Source organism: Magallana gigas, chromosome 2, assembly GCF_963853765.1.
Source record: "Magallana gigas chromosome 2, xbMagGiga1.1, whole genome shotgun sequence".
Taxonomy (NCBI): domain Eukaryota; kingdom Metazoa; phylum Mollusca; class Bivalvia; order Ostreida; family Ostreidae; genus Magallana; species Magallana gigas.
In genome coordinates this window covers 52587485-52604290 of record NC_088854.1, presented here as the reverse complement: position 1 = coordinate 52604290, position 16806 = coordinate 52587485, and the positions used below count along the sequence as shown (strand labels likewise).

Genomic DNA, 16806 nt, shown 5'->3' with positions numbered 1-16806 from the left:
AAAAATATAGGGTAAAAAAGTTTTGAAACCTTTTGCGCCTTTCTTAATTTTTCAATATTGCCATCAGATATTTCTTCTCTCGGAACATTCTTTATCAATTCTTTCCAATGTTTTGGGATAGCTGATATTAACCCATTATAAGTTAAAAAATTAGTATGAACATTGAATTTGTCTTGAAAGTTTTCGAGAGAAAGAAAATTACCGTCGTCATTGATAAGATCATTGATAAAGAATATCCCCTTTTTGATCCAATGAGATTTACAAACACGTTGTTTATTTATTTTAATATTTCATTATTGTGCCATAGTGGCTGGCGTAGAATTTCTGATGGGGCTGTGGTAGGATGCTGCATAATTTCGCTCCAAGCGTGCATTACACTTTGCCAAAAATTATTAAAAACTTGCATGGCAGTCGACAAGCCTTCTCTCCGAAGTTGCCATACATTTGAGTATCCCCACTTTTCGAGTTTATCCGCTATTAAAATTTTCCATGAGGATTTACATTGCGGATCCAAGCATTTTTTGACCCAGGTAAGTTTATGACTTTTTGCGAAAGAAAGAATATGTGGAACTTTCAAACCCCCCCCCCCCCCCTTTATGCTTGTCATTAATCATAATATTTCGGCGGATTTTATCAATTTTACTGTCCCAGATAAAATTAAAGATAAAAACTTTTTATTCTTTTTTTTAACTCATCAATAAATTGGTTATAAAAAGTAATTAAAATTCACTAAATTACTGCTAACGTACATAAGTACGTTAGCTAAAAACAAAACAGCCAAATCGTCTCCTGTGAGACTCTGAGTCTGACATCATCATGATTATTTCGTGCAGCCCGTGATTTTTCTTAGGTCGCTGTATATTTCGACCAATTGGTATCCTTTTCTTACACGTACATGTATCAAAACTGACTTTGAATATCAAAGCAGACTGTCAATGCAAGGGTTTATTTAAAACAATATGCAATTCGCATATATTTATGATAAGTTGCATACTCAAAATATAATAGTAAGTACTTTCTCACTAGCTTGTACAATATACATTGTAAAAGAACGTGATCAATGAACGGTTTCATGCATTTCATAAAGATCTTATACACATTCCGTTGATCTTATCACGCTAGTCTAAAGGGCTTGTTGTAAATACGATTTTTTACGCAATTCTCTAGAAACATATTTTAATGCAAAGGTTTCAAAGACCTTACTTCAAATGCTAGTATTTCTAAAATGAATATTCTACGAGAGAACGCAAGTAAGACAAAATACTGTACAGTGCATGTACACCTGTACGAGATAACCCTGTATAGCGTGATTGCCCATGTTTAAGGTGGATTGAGGAAATACCAACTTGAAGGATTTCAACTGATAAGAGCATTTGAGTCATTTAGTGAGTACAATTTCAGCACTGCCAACTTAATATTTTTAACGTAAATCATGTTGTATTTCACTTATGGAAATTTATTTATTCTCATATTCTGTAAGTAAATACTTGACTGTACTATTGATTTCTTTCCATATTGTAAATGACGATAAAGTGTCACTGCCTTGAACGTTTCGTTACAGGTTTTCAAAGTGAGGCGTTTTTATTTACGCAAAAACCGCCTTGCGATGTATCAGGTAGGGTGGCGAGTTACACATTGAACATCAACTTCATTTACATGTTTGAATCATGCATTTATTTAGCTTTTTTAGTGAAATCACGATTGCGCCATATTTATCTTTGTTTTTCAGTATCAGAATGTATGAACTGTGAAAGAGTGGGGTTCTTTCCTACAATGTTCTGTCCTCAAATTGAATACGGGGAGTTCTGTTACACCAAGGTAGTCCACAATGATTCGGGGATATTCACTATTAAAGGGTATAATATGATTTATTGTGAAACGAATCGTTTAAAAAAAATAGAACATCGAAGATTGGAAAACAAACACTTTATTGAGAGACTCATCTTTCTTCTAAGAAAAAGTGATCTTCTAATTTGAATTAGATTATAATATTTTCTTTAGACACGCATCAAAATCATTTTGTGAAGCTAACAACTACAAGACTAGCATATTGAATCCGTCCTGTAAGACTGGAAACCTTCTGAAGGGAACTGAGTGTATCGATTGCTGTAAACAATACAGCTGTGACCCCCGAGATCTGTACTGTAACAAGAACATCATAAAACCCGAACACATGCCATGTACGTATCGTTATCAGTACTCCTAACTGATGTAAAGAACAAATCAAATGTTTTTCTCCCCCTCCCCTTAGCAAAGGAGATGATTATGTTTTCCGACTGGCATGGCTGCAGTTTCATCAAATTTTGGTTTCAAAATATGTCAACTGCATCGAAACAATTCTTTCATACATCGTTTTGGTGTGCCATCATTTTTTATATATAAAAGTGAGACTTTATTCTATATTCTATATATTATTCTATATATTCTATACGAAATGATCAAAAAAATATTTTACGTCGGTTATTATCTGCAATCATTATGTTGGGAACTGATCAACCGAAAACCACAAAGATACACATACATGTACTAAAACGCCTCTGTATAACCTGCTCAAAAAATGTAATGAACTGCTTAATCATTATTATATAGCTCACATTGTTAAAGTAAAACAGACAACTAAAATAGTGATAAGTCTTGTACTTCATTTCATCAGATGACATGGTATTTCTATGATATCGTAATTATTTATTACACAGTTACTGTGACTACGATAAGAACCACGCCCCCAACAGCTGTGAGTACCACTACTACTACACCCCAGCCCACCACTCCTCTACCAACAACTACCCAAGCTCCGGGTGAGGATCTCTCTCTCTCTCTCTCTCTCTCTCTCTCTCTCTCTCTCTCTCTCTCTCTCTCTCTCTCTCCAGTTATGATAACAAAACAAAACAGTAATACATAGCAACAAAAAATATTTTTAATCATTTATTATGTAGATGAAGGACTTTGTCAAGTGTGCGTAGAGAGTGATGGTCGGAACTGTGACACATCTTCCAGCAACCAGTACTGCAGTCAACAGAAGAAGTACTGTATGAACACTATTATTTCCGATCCGAAAGGGGGAATGATTGTACTCAAAAAGTAAGATTGGATAAGTTTGATGACAGGAAAATATTATTATTGTGTTTGAAACGACTAAAATCTTTTTGAGGGTCTTGAAATACGTTCCTCATATATTTAGAGGTTTTAAAAGATATACTTAAAGGAGGCAAATTTGGGTTTTTTGCGTCAAAACTACAGTAACAAACCTCTTTAATTTTTAATCATATGTAAAATACACCAACTCTAGTATATTTACAAAGTTTAAAGGAAATCTTTTCAAGGGCCGTCTAAAAATACAATTACATTTACTATAGAAATATAAAGAAAATTGTCATTTTCCACACTTCGAAATTGATAGAAAAAAAGTTTTGCCGATTTGTCTAAAATTGCAATGTCGTTTGAACATTTTTATTGTTAAGAAGGTATATACAAAAGGATCGGGCACAAGTTTGTAAGCTTAAAACGCCCTCTCCTATAAAATTTTGACACAAAGTTTACACTATTATGATAAAATGACAATATCAGAGGTCATAAAATACAATGAAGTTATACTAAAGTATATATACATCGGGAAAAAAGAGGAAAAAATGTGATGTTTTTTATATCAAATTTTAGACAATGTTAAAAACACCCAGATCTCTTTAAAAATGGTTGAACGTTAAAAAATTAATTATTATTTTCTGCAATGCTGAAAATTGTAAAAAGTTATTAGTAATATCATTTTCTATCTAATATGTTAAATAGAATAATAAATTCTGTCATCTCAAAATATCAAAATGCAACAAATTTTGCTATATATTTAAAGTGATTACAAAATTAAAATAGATTTGTACAATGGGTTCATTCAAAAATAGGAAAAACTAGACACGATCTCGTTGCGAGCAACGAGGAGGTCTTCCGTCTGATTTTTAGAATAAGGAATGACCTTACTCTTGATCTTCGTCAACGAAACGTATCAAGAAAAGGAGGCGGAATCTATGAGTGTAATGGGTGAACGACTATCTATCCATTTGGTGTCCCTTTTTGAGGGATCAGCCCCTTTTCATTAATTTTAGTGAAAATGTATTTTTGTGTACCGCTAATAAGTATTTAGAAATTGGTTACCGTTTTTTGAGATATCTGGGAAAAATCGTTTTGTTATCCGGTCCTAAAACTCCGTTTAAGGTCCAGATAACAAACAATGAATGGTTGCACATTGTTAAGCACATTATTTTGAGCATCTTTTGTTAAATACTGCTTTCCAGATTGAAGATCAAAGTGTTGGACTTCTGGCCCCTTAAAATCCCTAATTACATAACATACGAGTGAAAGATTACCATGTATAGATGAATAGCCTTAGAATAAACTGAATTGCCTCTATAACGTATCACAACATATTTTACAGTAAAAATGTATCATTAAAAGACTTAAGAGCCCCACCAGCCCCTTAATTGAAGGGCCAGCCCCTTGTTTGATGTCATAAGAGTATTCTTGTCAATTCAAACACATTTTGTTCAAGAAGTGTTTATAAATTATGTACCATTCTAGAGATATCTTGACAGGGTCGTTTTAGGGGCCGACCCTGTAACTCCTTTTAAGGACTGCATAACAAAGAAATTATGGTTGCAAATTGTTAAGCTCAATATTTAGAGCATCTTTTGTTCAATATTGCTTTTCAAAATTTTCCTCTATTTTGAAATATTGAGCATCAAAGTTTTGGACTTCTGGCCCCTTAGAATCCCTAATTACGTAACATAGGAGTAAATGACTGCCATATATAGGTAAATAACATAAGAATGAACATAATTGCCTCTATAACGCATCACAAAATATTTCACAGTAACAAGTTATCATTAAAATACTTTAGAGCCCCCTTAGCCCCTTATTTAAAGAGCCAGCCCCTTTTTCATGATTTAAAATGAAAGCTCTAATCAATTCAAACACTTTTTGTTCAACAAGTGTTTACAAATTTTGTACCGTTCTCGAGATATCTTCAGAGGGTCGTTTTAGGGGCCGACCCTGTAACTCCTTTTAGGGACTGCAAAACAAAGAAATTATGGTTACAGGTTGTTAAGCTGAATATTCTGAGCATCTTTTGTTCAATATTGCTTATCAAAATTGTCCTCCATTTTGAGATATTGAGCATCAAAGTTTTGGACTTCTAGCCCCTTAAAACCCCTAATTATGTAACATATAAGTAAATGATTGCCATGTATAGGTGAATAACGTTAGAATGAACATAATTGCTTCTATAACGTATCACAAAATATTTCACGGTAACAAGTTATCATTAAAAGACTTTAGAGCCCCCTCAGCCCCTTATTTGAAGGGCCAGCCCCTTTTTCTTGATTTTAAATGAAAGCTCTAATCAATTCAAACACATTTTGTTCAAGAAGTGTTTATAAATTATGTACCATTCTCGAGATATCTTGACAGGGTCGTTTTAGGGGCCGACCCTGTAACTCCTTTTAAGGACTGCATAACAAAGAAATTATGGTTGCAAATTGTTAAGCTCAATATTTAGAGCATCTTTTGTTCAATATTGCTTTTCAAAATTTTCCTCTATTTTGAAATATTGAGCATCAAAGTTTTGGACTTCTGGCCCCTTAGAATCCCTAATTACGTAACATAGGAGTAAATGACTGCCATATATAGGTAAATAACATAAGAATGAACATAATTGCCTCTATAACGCATCACAAAATATTTCACAGTAACAAGTTATCATTAAAATACTTTAGAGCCCCCTTAGCCCCTTATTTAAAGAGCCAGCCCCTTTTTCATGATTTAAAATGAAAGCTCTAATCAATTCAAACACTTTTTGTTCAACAAGTGTTTACAAATTTTGTACCGTTCTCGAGATATCTTCAGAGGGTCGTTTTAGGGGCCGACCCTGTAACTCCTTTTAGGGACTGCAAAACAAAGAAATTATGGTTACAGGTTGTTAAGCTCAATATTCTGAGCATCTTTTGTTCAATATTGCTTATCAAAATTGTCCTCCATTTTGAGATATTGAGCATCAAAGTTTTGGACTTCTAGCCCCTTAAAACCCCTAATTATGTAACATATAAGTAAATGATTGCCATGTATAGGTGAATAACGTTAGAATGAACATAATTGCTTCTATAACGTATCACAAAATATTTCACGGTAACAAGTTATCATTAAAAGACTTTAGAGCCCCCTCAGCCCCTTATTTGAAGGGCCAGCCCCTTTTTCTTGATTTTAAATGAAAGCTCTAATCAATTCAAACACATTTTGTTCAAGAAGTGTTTATAAATTATGTACCATTCTCGAGATATCTTGACAGGGTCGTTTTAGGGGCCGACCCTGTAACTCCTTTTAAGGACTGCATAACAAAGAAATTATGGTTGCAAATTGTTAAGCTCAATATTTAGAGCATCTTTTGTTCAATATTGCTTTTCAAAATTTTCCTCCATTTTGAGATATTAAGCATCAAAGTTTTGGACTTCTGGCCCCTTAAAATCCCTAATTACGTAACATAGGAGTAAATGATTGCCATGTCTAGGTATATAACGTTAGAATAAACATAATTGCTTCTATAACGTATCACTAATTTTTTCACAGTGAAAAGTTATCATTAAAAGAATTTAGAGCCCCCTCAGCCCCTTATTTGAAGGGCCGGCCCCTTTTTCTTGATGTCACATAAAAGCTCTAGACTTTATAAAGATTTTTTGTTCTACATGTTATAACAAAAAACAATCGAGGAAAGAGATATTGAAAGAAAACCACGAAAAATCACGACGCTTTTTCAACTGTAATTTTCGAGCTCGGGCGAGATTCGGCGCTTTTGGTCACAGGAAAATATATTTACCACATGTCAGATCTACAACCTTTTGTCTACAATCCCTAAAATTTTGAACTCAATATCTTAAATCGTTTAGGAGTTTACCCCTGGACAAGCCGACCGTCTGAAAATCGTTAAATTGTAAATAACTCAAAACCGGAAGTGACGTCATCATTAAAAAAAATTTCCAATAAGGTTCAGATCATTATCTATCAGACCTGAAAGTTTCGTGTAAATCGGTCGAGTAGTTTTAGAGAAATCGCGTACACAAAATTGGTTGGAAAAAAAAAGAAAAAAAATAATAATAATAGGGAAAAAGAAACCGAACGAAAACAATAAGGTCTTCCGTTGGAAACGGAAGACCTTAATAAAGCAACTTTGCGTGTAAAATTCCCAAGGTGTACACTTTTTACTTTAATTTTCTTTTATGTTATTACTTATAACGTACTCCTACATAGCTTTATTTTATCATAACGTTTTAAAAGCAGGATTGGGGTTTGGGTTAACAACACTCACTTACCAAACAACGAAAAAATGGTTTAGAAATAAACTTTTCTGACAAAAAAAAATCTGAATATGTTTATTTGTATTGTGTTTATTATGTTCAATTTCATAAATAGCATTTTAAAAATTTCTTAGAAGTTAAAAAAAAACTATATTTAACTAGATCTCTATAAAACATACGCAATGAAAATTAAATGAGTGTGAATTTCATGGTATTCTCCATAGCTCAAATTGTGCCGTTTTATTATAAAGTGAAATTGAATTTGTACAAGAAACTCAGGATTCAATTTGGTGAAACAGCGACTCATTTTTTACATGAAAACTGTCTTTTTAATTATGCCAGCTCCTTCAAATGTCCAGCAATGCAGCTGTTTCTTGATTTTAATAATTTAAAGAGTAGGTAAAGAAAGCAATTAAGAAAAATTACGGACACAGTATACACAAAAAACCCCTATATATTTATGGTTTAACATATAAGGCATTGTATCATATTAATGTTTAAGTGTTAAATTCCCGCGCTTGCGTGGAATATCATCTAGTGGTTAATAATAATAGCAAAAAAGAGGTATACACGTATTGCGTTGTTACTTTTTGCGTCGAGATCAAAATGCATCAAGTTTCTTTGGAGTACTAATGGGGTTGTAAGTTAAAATTATATAGCTGAATAAATTCCGAAAACCCTATTGGTCCATTAGAAATCGTTTTTGGATATTGACCGTTAAAAGCTTAATTATGTTGCACGATAGTAAAATGCTTTTGCTCTCTCTAAAAAATTTCTTTTATCGTATCTGAGATTAAAATTATTACTCTTAGTTCTTCGAGTCCATGTTTGTATATCATAATAACATTATATTTGCATCAGTTGTTACATTTTGTTTGAGATCATCGCAAAATCTAACACCATAAAACGTAATGTGCATGTTAAGACCTTGCCACTGACAAATCAACGTCAGTTTAATATATTACGAAATAAAGGTTTTTATTTAAACAAAGAAGGGAACAACAAAGTTTGAAGGAAAACTCCCGTTACAGGTGCGCAGATGAGGTGGAATGTAAATGGAACTATTGGGTGGACACTCTAGGAGATCCTAAATGTAACAATGTAACAGGGCCACAGGCCGACAATGCCTGTAGTTATTGTTGTGATAACACAAACGGAAACCTGCCATGCAATCGGAATACCATACCGACACAACTGTCTACATTCGATAATAGCCAGGAAAGTATGAATATTTATTTTAGATCTTTACTCTTAATACAAACAAATACTGTGAATAAAAGCAAAAATTATAAACTCGTAAACGTTATTTTACACAATCCAAATTAATGGTATTTGTGTGTAATTTTCCTTTGCTTTAAGCGAAAGTGGTGGATATTAATTTGGGTCTGTTTGTCATTATTCTGTCTTTGTGTACAACTTTTGTTTCTGGGCGATATCCTAAAAAGAGCTCTCGAAATTCGATAATTGTGTTAATCCTTCTGGACTAAGTAAATGTTATTAATTTCGCCATACATTTCACGTAATTATTTCTAGATAGTTACGTAAGTTTTCTTTTATCTTTTTCTATGAAATACTAGTATATTAATGGTCAAATATAGTAAACATACAATCTCTCTGGTCTAAAGAAGATCAATTATTTGATTTTAAGGTTAAAAGGACAATCAGAATTTAGAGTACTATTCGTTATACATTTCGCATGTTTGTGACACTTTCGTTCCAGAAATTTTAAAATGACACAGTTTTTGCTATGACTTAATGTTCCAAATGATGAAAAGTGTCATTATCAGTCTGTTTTTGCAATATTATTTTTGTATTGACTTTTTTTCTCAAAGGCCAAAGTGTTAAGTTTTCTACATGTAACGTTCATACCGGGAAAATTAAGGTTGGGGTCGATATTCCCATAATGCTATAAACATAATTTTCAGTGTTTTTTTTTATATTTCTGGGTTCTATCAAACCAAATGTCTTGAGTTTCTATTATCTAAGAACGACTTGAGGCCAAATGCCGAAAGATCAAAGTTAATTTGAAGGTTTTTTTTTCAATACTAGTATACATTTTTCTTTTTCGGTCTTGCATCCTATATTTATCTTTCCTTTGCAGGTGACACATATTCCATGAATTAGCTTATTATAATATATAAAAACAAGTTTTAAATCTTAACAACCATAACATTCTTTGCCTTAGATTGAAATTTTTTTAAATTTTTTTGGTAGAGAAACAATGCATGACCGGGACTTCCAATACTCAATATCAGTTGGAAACATGCTCTTCCGTTGCCTCGTATTGTCTCAATACAGTAAGATATGATACAACGGCAAAAGATCCGGACATGTATGTTGAGAAGAAGTAAGTTTTCTCTGTGTACCCAAGACACCTTTCTCGAGATCAGAGTTATGATAACATTTTACTTTTTGTTTAAACTCACCCTCCTTGATGTCTCCATGATTTTAGGTGTGCTTATGAGGCTGAATGTAAAGGAGAGTGGTGGAATAAAAGCAGGAAGAGACCGGAATGTCTCACTCAAAATTTCACAGGAATTGCAGACAACAGTGTGATCTGTACTTATTGCTGTGTTTCTGATGGTAGTGGCCCTTGTAATGGCGCCTCGGTGCCGGAACAGATCGCACACTTCGAGCCTGTTACCACTGCTAGTAAAGTTAACCTTAATTTTTGCATTTAGTTTAATTGGTGTATGTATAAGTAAATTATGAAATGCCTTCTCTGCAGTTATTTTCAATATTAAGCCACCTTTACATAGCGTTATAAATTTTCATATTGCACTCGAATCAAGATTATAATAACTGTGAAGTTTTAAACGCCGTAATTTCAAATTCCATAGTTATATCTAAGTGATCTTGAACTCAAGACCCATTTTTCTCTTGTAAATTTTTAACCCATCGAATCTTTTTAACCTAAAGTATCTATCCCAGTCATATCGAGTTCGAGATTCAATCTTAAAATTGTTTGATAACTATTTAAAAAAAAATAAAGTGTGAACTACATTAAAGGTACTCCAACAACAGCTACCACCTTACCGACAACCGCACACGGTCATGGGCACCACAACACGCACGTGCATACAGACCACGGTCACCACCACACTGTGACTACCACCCAAACAACAACAGAGAGTACGACCACCACCGCTACCTTACCGTCAACAACACAATCAATCCATACTTCTACTACGTCACCATCAACGACAACTCAGACAACGGCAACCACCTTGCCGTCAACAACGACAACAACAGCGACAACAACAGCGACAACAATGCCAACCAGTACAACCACCCCCGCACCAATAGTGTGCTCGGGTATGTCAATTTTTTGTATTTTCAAATATATACCTAATACAGCAAAATTGCAACATATGCACCATAGATATTGAGGCCAAAATGACATTTTATGACATTATTATAGTTATGTACTAGTATACCATATGTGAATATTAATCATACGTATTGTTTTCAACAAATGTTATATCTTCTTAAAAAACGAATGTTATGTATGTGTGTAGAAACACATATGATTTTACAAGGTTACCATACGTTATATATGTGATTTTCATGTGTTCTCTCTCATCATACAAGTCACTTTACACGTGTTTTAAATGGGTTGCAAAACACTTCTTTAAACGTACAACATGAGTTCTTCGTTTCATATTCTTTGATGTGTTAAAATTATTTTGCTATTGGTGTATTATATGAAAATTTATATATAGAGTATGGTACGTAGCACTTGGCTCGATTTCTTATAATTGGATCAATAAATTTGAAATCAAAGTTGCCATATATAAACGCTTTCGCTTTGGGTGGGGGCAAGTTTGAAGTTTTTAGACCCAGATCCTTTAACACTGGTTACATTGCAACTCAATAAATGTCATTTTCTTTCTTGAAGGCAATACTTCGATAGTATGCGAAGACGACCCTCTGGCTCACTGTGCTACCCTATTATCAGTTGGACTTTGCCAAAAGCTGCAGTACAACCCTGATAGAGAGGACATCAAGTTTTGTCCGAAAACATGTAACCTGTGTGACAAATGTAAGAAACACAATTGTTCTCACACTGAAACTCGTGATCGATTTTTGTGGTCAGTTATTAAAGACTGTTTCATATAAAGATAGGAATCAATTCATATTTTGATAATTATTGTTTCAAGTTCCTGATTTTAAAAATATTATAAACACTTTTACTTTTCGAACTATTTTATCTTAAGTAAGTGTTTTGAAGGTTATTCAATAATGAACAAATAAACAATATTCTGTCTAGATTGCGAGTATGTCCTAAAACCAAAGCAACCACCGACAACCACACCTGCTCCGAGTAAGATAACAACCTTCAAATTACTTCAAATTATTGCAATTGAAATTTAAAGATTATTTTTAAAGATATGAATAATAGGTGTATGTCGTAAGTAGCGTTTTCTGTTTGTGCAGAAACTAACACTGCGTTTGTTATGTATCCAAATCAATTATTCGCGCTCCGTGACACTCTTTCTGATCGTAACTTCGGTTTGTTGCAAAAAATAGTTCATCAAAGAAGATACAATGGACTTACGATATAAAAGTACGTTTTATTTATTCATTTTATTTTATTTTTGTATTTATCTATTTTGCTTGCAAAAATATGCATGTGTTATTTTCTATGCAACTAAGAAACATACTATAATCTTGATAGATTTAAAGCTTGAAGTAAGATTTAGTCCTAACGAAACGGGTATTTACAGAAACATTGAGTTAAATTCAACTTTATATTCCATGTTGATATTCCATGTAGCGCATCAGATGACTACAAACCCAACAACAGTAAAGCCTCTAACAACGACGGGCAAAGCTTCCACTACAACACGGAACACCAACATCTCAACCAACACAACAGCAGAAACAACTAGCTCTAACCCTACAATCAAGGCAACAAACAGTTTTATTCCCAAATCAACAGTCACAACAACAAACAAGGACCAAAGAACTACTGCAACAATGTCAACAACTAGCACTAACCCCACAACCACAGCAACAACCGCAACAACAACCACAGGAACAACCGCATCAACAACCACAGCAACAACCGCAACAACAACCACAGCAACAACAACCACAACCATTCTCACAACAACCACAGCTGCACACCGTGAGTAAAAGTTATTGACCAGACTTTCTATCAATTTGATTCTACAAACCAAAATATTTTTTTTTTTGCTAACCGTTCCTATTTCTAGTATTATCTATAGTATAAACTATTAAAGTCAGACTGTTCTTCGTGTTTATTTTTTTTCTCGGAATAACTTTTTCTTAATATATTGTTTTTTAAAACCATCTACAGCTGAGTGCTACATTTGTACTGGACCTGTCCCTCTTTGTGAAAACTTGTATGCACCTCAAGGTTGTTCTTCAGACAAACCTTTCTGTATCAATGAGGTCAACAATAACTCAGATGGAACCAGAACTGTTGCAAGGCGGTAAGAACAAAGCTTAGATACCTGTAGTACACCGCAATCGATCTATACAAATTGAAGTGATTGATAATATTATCTTATGTTCATGATAAAAAGAATTGTGCATTTTAATAGGTGTGCTTCCAAGACAGAATGTATACAGAACTGGTGGCTAGGTTCATCTAGTCGCTCAGAGTGCGCGGGATTCGATCCTACATCCCCGACTCTCGATCAATTCTCGTGTTCCTTCTGCTGCACCACGCCTCTCTGTAATAAGAACATTGTACCACGTGATCTCTATGTCCAATAAAATTCATATGTCTTTTGGGCAAATAAATAAACCAATAAAATGTGGAAATCAGGACAAAAAGTGTCATCGTTATCAAAAATATTTTCTTTTAAGGTTGTTATTTTATTTGTTGTTGTAATCAGTTATTTAGTAGACCTGTAAAACAAATAATGAGTGAGGCTCGCTCAATATTGTCACGGCAGTTTTTTGCCCCTTTGAGACTGTTTAATTTCACGCCAGTTGACCTTTATACATTATTTATACCCAGGTCCCATTTTTAACCTGTTTGTACCGTAACGACAGTGATTCTACAGAACGCGACTAAGTGCGTCATTTTAACTGTATGGGGGTTTTGTTTGACTTGTACTAAAGGCTTGTGCTTATTTTGTTTCAATGCACCGTTATTACTCCCTTACTTCTGTAACCATCCCCCTTGGACTTCAAAGTATTTGTTACATCATTTCGACTCCAAATTTTTCCTTTAAATTAAGAAACTTAACCTATCAATAAAATAAACTTGGTAGCATAAAAGTATGAAGTCCCCATTTAAAAACACGAATTATTTGCATGCTCCTATAACTTTTTCATATGGTTTGTTCTACAGAAAGAAGGTAACATTATCTTTGCAAGTACTGAATCTTATATACATATGTATTATAGAGGGGAGGTTCTGTAAGGTATGTGGAGACAGTGACTCCAACATTCCCTGTGACACCCGGACCATCTTCCTGGGAGATTCCGTGGAGTGTCCGGCGGGACAGGATTTCTGCATGACTGACATCATCCACGACAGCAGCAACAACGAAATGATCTACAAACGGTAAAACATTTACTATTATTTCATACTGTGGGTTTTCATCAATATTCTTGGAATAGCAATTTTCGTGGATTTCGTTGTGAAGTTGATCCATGAAATTATATGTTCATTGAATTGCAATTTCTATTAACACTTTGTATTGATAGGGTCATTGGCCACAAATTTACGTATTTTTAGAGTGCGAAATTGCGATTTTTACTTTATCCACGATAATTGATACCATTGAATATTAATGATACCACAATACGCATGGGTTCATTTGCGATTTAACGACTTTTCCTTTTTTAAATTTTCCCTTTTAAAAACCATATCCTCACACTGGCATTCAATATGTATGATTTTTTTATCAATAGGTTCAATTAAAAGCATCATCAAAGTAAATTTGCTGTTTTGCTTCGATATCATTATATATTGATTTAATATTTTTGAATTGAAGCATACCTTTGATTGCATGAGCCGGGTTCAAACTAGCACGTTGATTAAGGTGTATTTATTTTAGCTTCAATTATAAGAAGTCCTGTTCATATTTATGATGTTTTGTCTCTCTTTGATGACGTGTAGTTGTGTAGATGAGGCGACCTGTAGAAACGAGTGGATGTCGCAGACCTCCGACCAGGACCACTGTACAGGCTACCCCAATGTGGTCGCCACCGGCGCCTACTCCTGCCACTTCTGCTGCACGTCCGATTCCTGTAACAGCGGGCTATTACCCAAAAACAGCACACTGTACACCAAAGCCAGATACCGCTTCTGATGTGGAAATTAATTTCATTTACATATTGTAGTTATTATGTGAAAGGCTATGCGTGTTTTGGTTTTTTTTATTAAAGTCTATAAATGTTTTGCTATTACAGTCTACAACTTTGCCAAGTGGTTTCATATTGGTCGAAAATTATATAATATCATATCATCGTTTATTTCTTAAATACTTGTCTATTGAGGCAGAATAGTCAACAAATTATTCATCAGATCTTCATTAAAATTTAAAGTGCGATATGTTTAGTCCTAAACCATTATTTAGTAAAAGAAAAATCCAAATATTTAAGCTTTCAAATTCGTATATCTTTATACAAAGCTCTTCTTTTAAAGGAGATTAGTATAGCATAACAATGGCTGCGACCACCCAGTCCTAATGGCCGTTTATATTTGGCAAAACATTTGATGTGATATTGATTAAGGTCTTTTTGTTTTTGTGAATTTTGAATTCCCAAAGTCAACACTATAAATGGCAACGACAAATTAAGTTAAAAATCAAATAAAGTGGATCCATAAATCCTGACCAAAACCAAGGCATGTGGTAATTTATGGATAACAAAAGATAGGACGTTTCATACAAACACAAAATTATAACAACAGCGTCCAAGTCTTTGTGAAAATACTTTGGAATTCGATTTCATACAGTCACATCAATAATCTGCACTTATTATCATAACAGTCACAAAATTCAGTGCTCACTTGTATTGCAATGGTACCTATTTTATCTAAAATACTTTTACTCGTTCATCACTAACATTTGAATTGTTGAAGTAACTGTTTGTTGATATAAATTTTAGGTAAAATATATCAGGTTCCCTATTATCATCAATAACAGAAATATCGATAAGATCATTGACACCAGAAGACATATATTTCGACTGTCTGATAAGGACTAACGATCATGCTCCTGACCAAACACCGTCTGTGACGTCATTTCTTACAAGTATTCCACACTCTTAAGTCTTTTAAAAATCATGAGGAAGATTTGTTGCTTGATTCTTTTTGTAATATGTAAGTAATGTGTAAGTTCTATTCCTTCTGAAAGCAAGAGCACATGTTTATATGAACGTAACTTTGCACTCAGTTTCAACCATTGCGATTGACAAAGTATCACCGATAACCTCGGTATCATTTTGTCTGTCTAGTTCAACTTGTTATACTCCCCTGTTTATAGTATATTATTGTATGTCGACACAATACAAGTTTTTTTTTATAGGAAAGAACATATAGTATGTACAAAAGCATTCTTTCCTATAAAAATATCATTCTGTTGTGTCGACATACTGTTATTTACTATACATATAAAAATTAGATTTGTTTTGCTGAAAAAGGGCATTGATTTGGTGAATTTTACTCCTCTCATGCCACCCGTGGGGGGGGGGGGGGGGGTTCTATTTGCTTGTTTGGTTTTTTAAGAAGATGTTTTTAAAACAAGAACCTTTATATTCAAGTTCACTTAATAATCATTCTCTTTCCACTCCTGTCATCGATTTAATTTTAGTTCCTGTCATTAGAGGGACCACTACTTCGGCGCCCTCTACAGGTTAGTATTGAGTTTAACCGCGTTGAATAGCTGGTATTATGTTTGAAAATATATTTTTGTTAATATTTCAACATAATGATAACATATACTGCGTTATGCAGCTTCCAACTTACGATTTCTGTTTGCATATTGAAATAGTACAATCATGTATCATGCATTCCTTGAACTGTTTAATGCTGTCTTCAAACGCCTTATTTAACAGTTTTGAATTAGTGATAATAAGGTGACAATCTTTTTTAAATACATGAATAGTCAACATAATGTTAAGGATGCATCGTTGAATGGTGTCTCATTGCGTGGACCCTGAGGTCCACGCAGAAAATATATAAGCGAGGTTAAACAGGATGCTATGGGGAAAATTCAGCCTGCGCATGAGCTAGTCTGGTTCCTGTGCGTAATGGGTAGCTCAGGGAACCAGGCTAGCACACGTTTATCTGAATCGGGATAGGGATTCTGTGTCATATGCACACATAAGTTCAAAGGCGCTGTAAGTGTAAAGTTGTCGGTAAACAGGACAGAAACAAAGTATTCCTTTTAAAGAAATGATTGGCATGTGATATGAATTATCAGTATTATGAAATAAGTTAATGTTATGCCGAAACTACAACATGCATCAAATAGCATAATTTGCA

The 16806-nt window shown here is 33.9% G+C and overlaps 1 protein-coding gene across 4 annotated transcripts; it reads left to right on the top strand.

Moving 5' to 3' along the window:
* Nucleotides 1-1363: 1363 nt before the first annotated feature.
* Nucleotides 1364-14720, top strand: LOC105320250 (mucin-5AC). 4 transcript variants are annotated; one of them, XM_066077192.1, is made up of 16 exons: nt 1367-1475; nt 1562-1615; nt 1730-1856; nt 2002-2180; nt 2697-2798; nt 2937-3081; nt 8366-8556; nt 9549-9681; nt 9787-9986; nt 10344-10649; nt 11233-11376; nt 11605-11658; nt 12112-12371; nt 12435-12465; nt 12658-12793; nt 12905-13157. In XM_066077192.1, exons 1-16 carry the CDS (start codon nt 1433-1435, stop codon nt 13077-13079), a joined length of 2280 nt encoding a protein of 759 aa, XP_065933264.1. In that variant the 5' UTR covers nt 1367-1432; the 3' UTR covers nt 13080-13157. The 4 variants fall into 4 exon arrangements, with proteins under 4 accessions (XP_011416531.3, XP_011416608.3, XP_065933264.1 ...); XM_011418229.4 differs by having other exon boundaries at nt 1364-1475; nt 10359-10649; nt 12112-12465; nt 12905-13162; XM_011418148.4 differs by having other exon boundaries at nt 12112-12465.
* The last annotated feature ends 2086 nt before the right edge of the window (nt 14721-16806 follow it).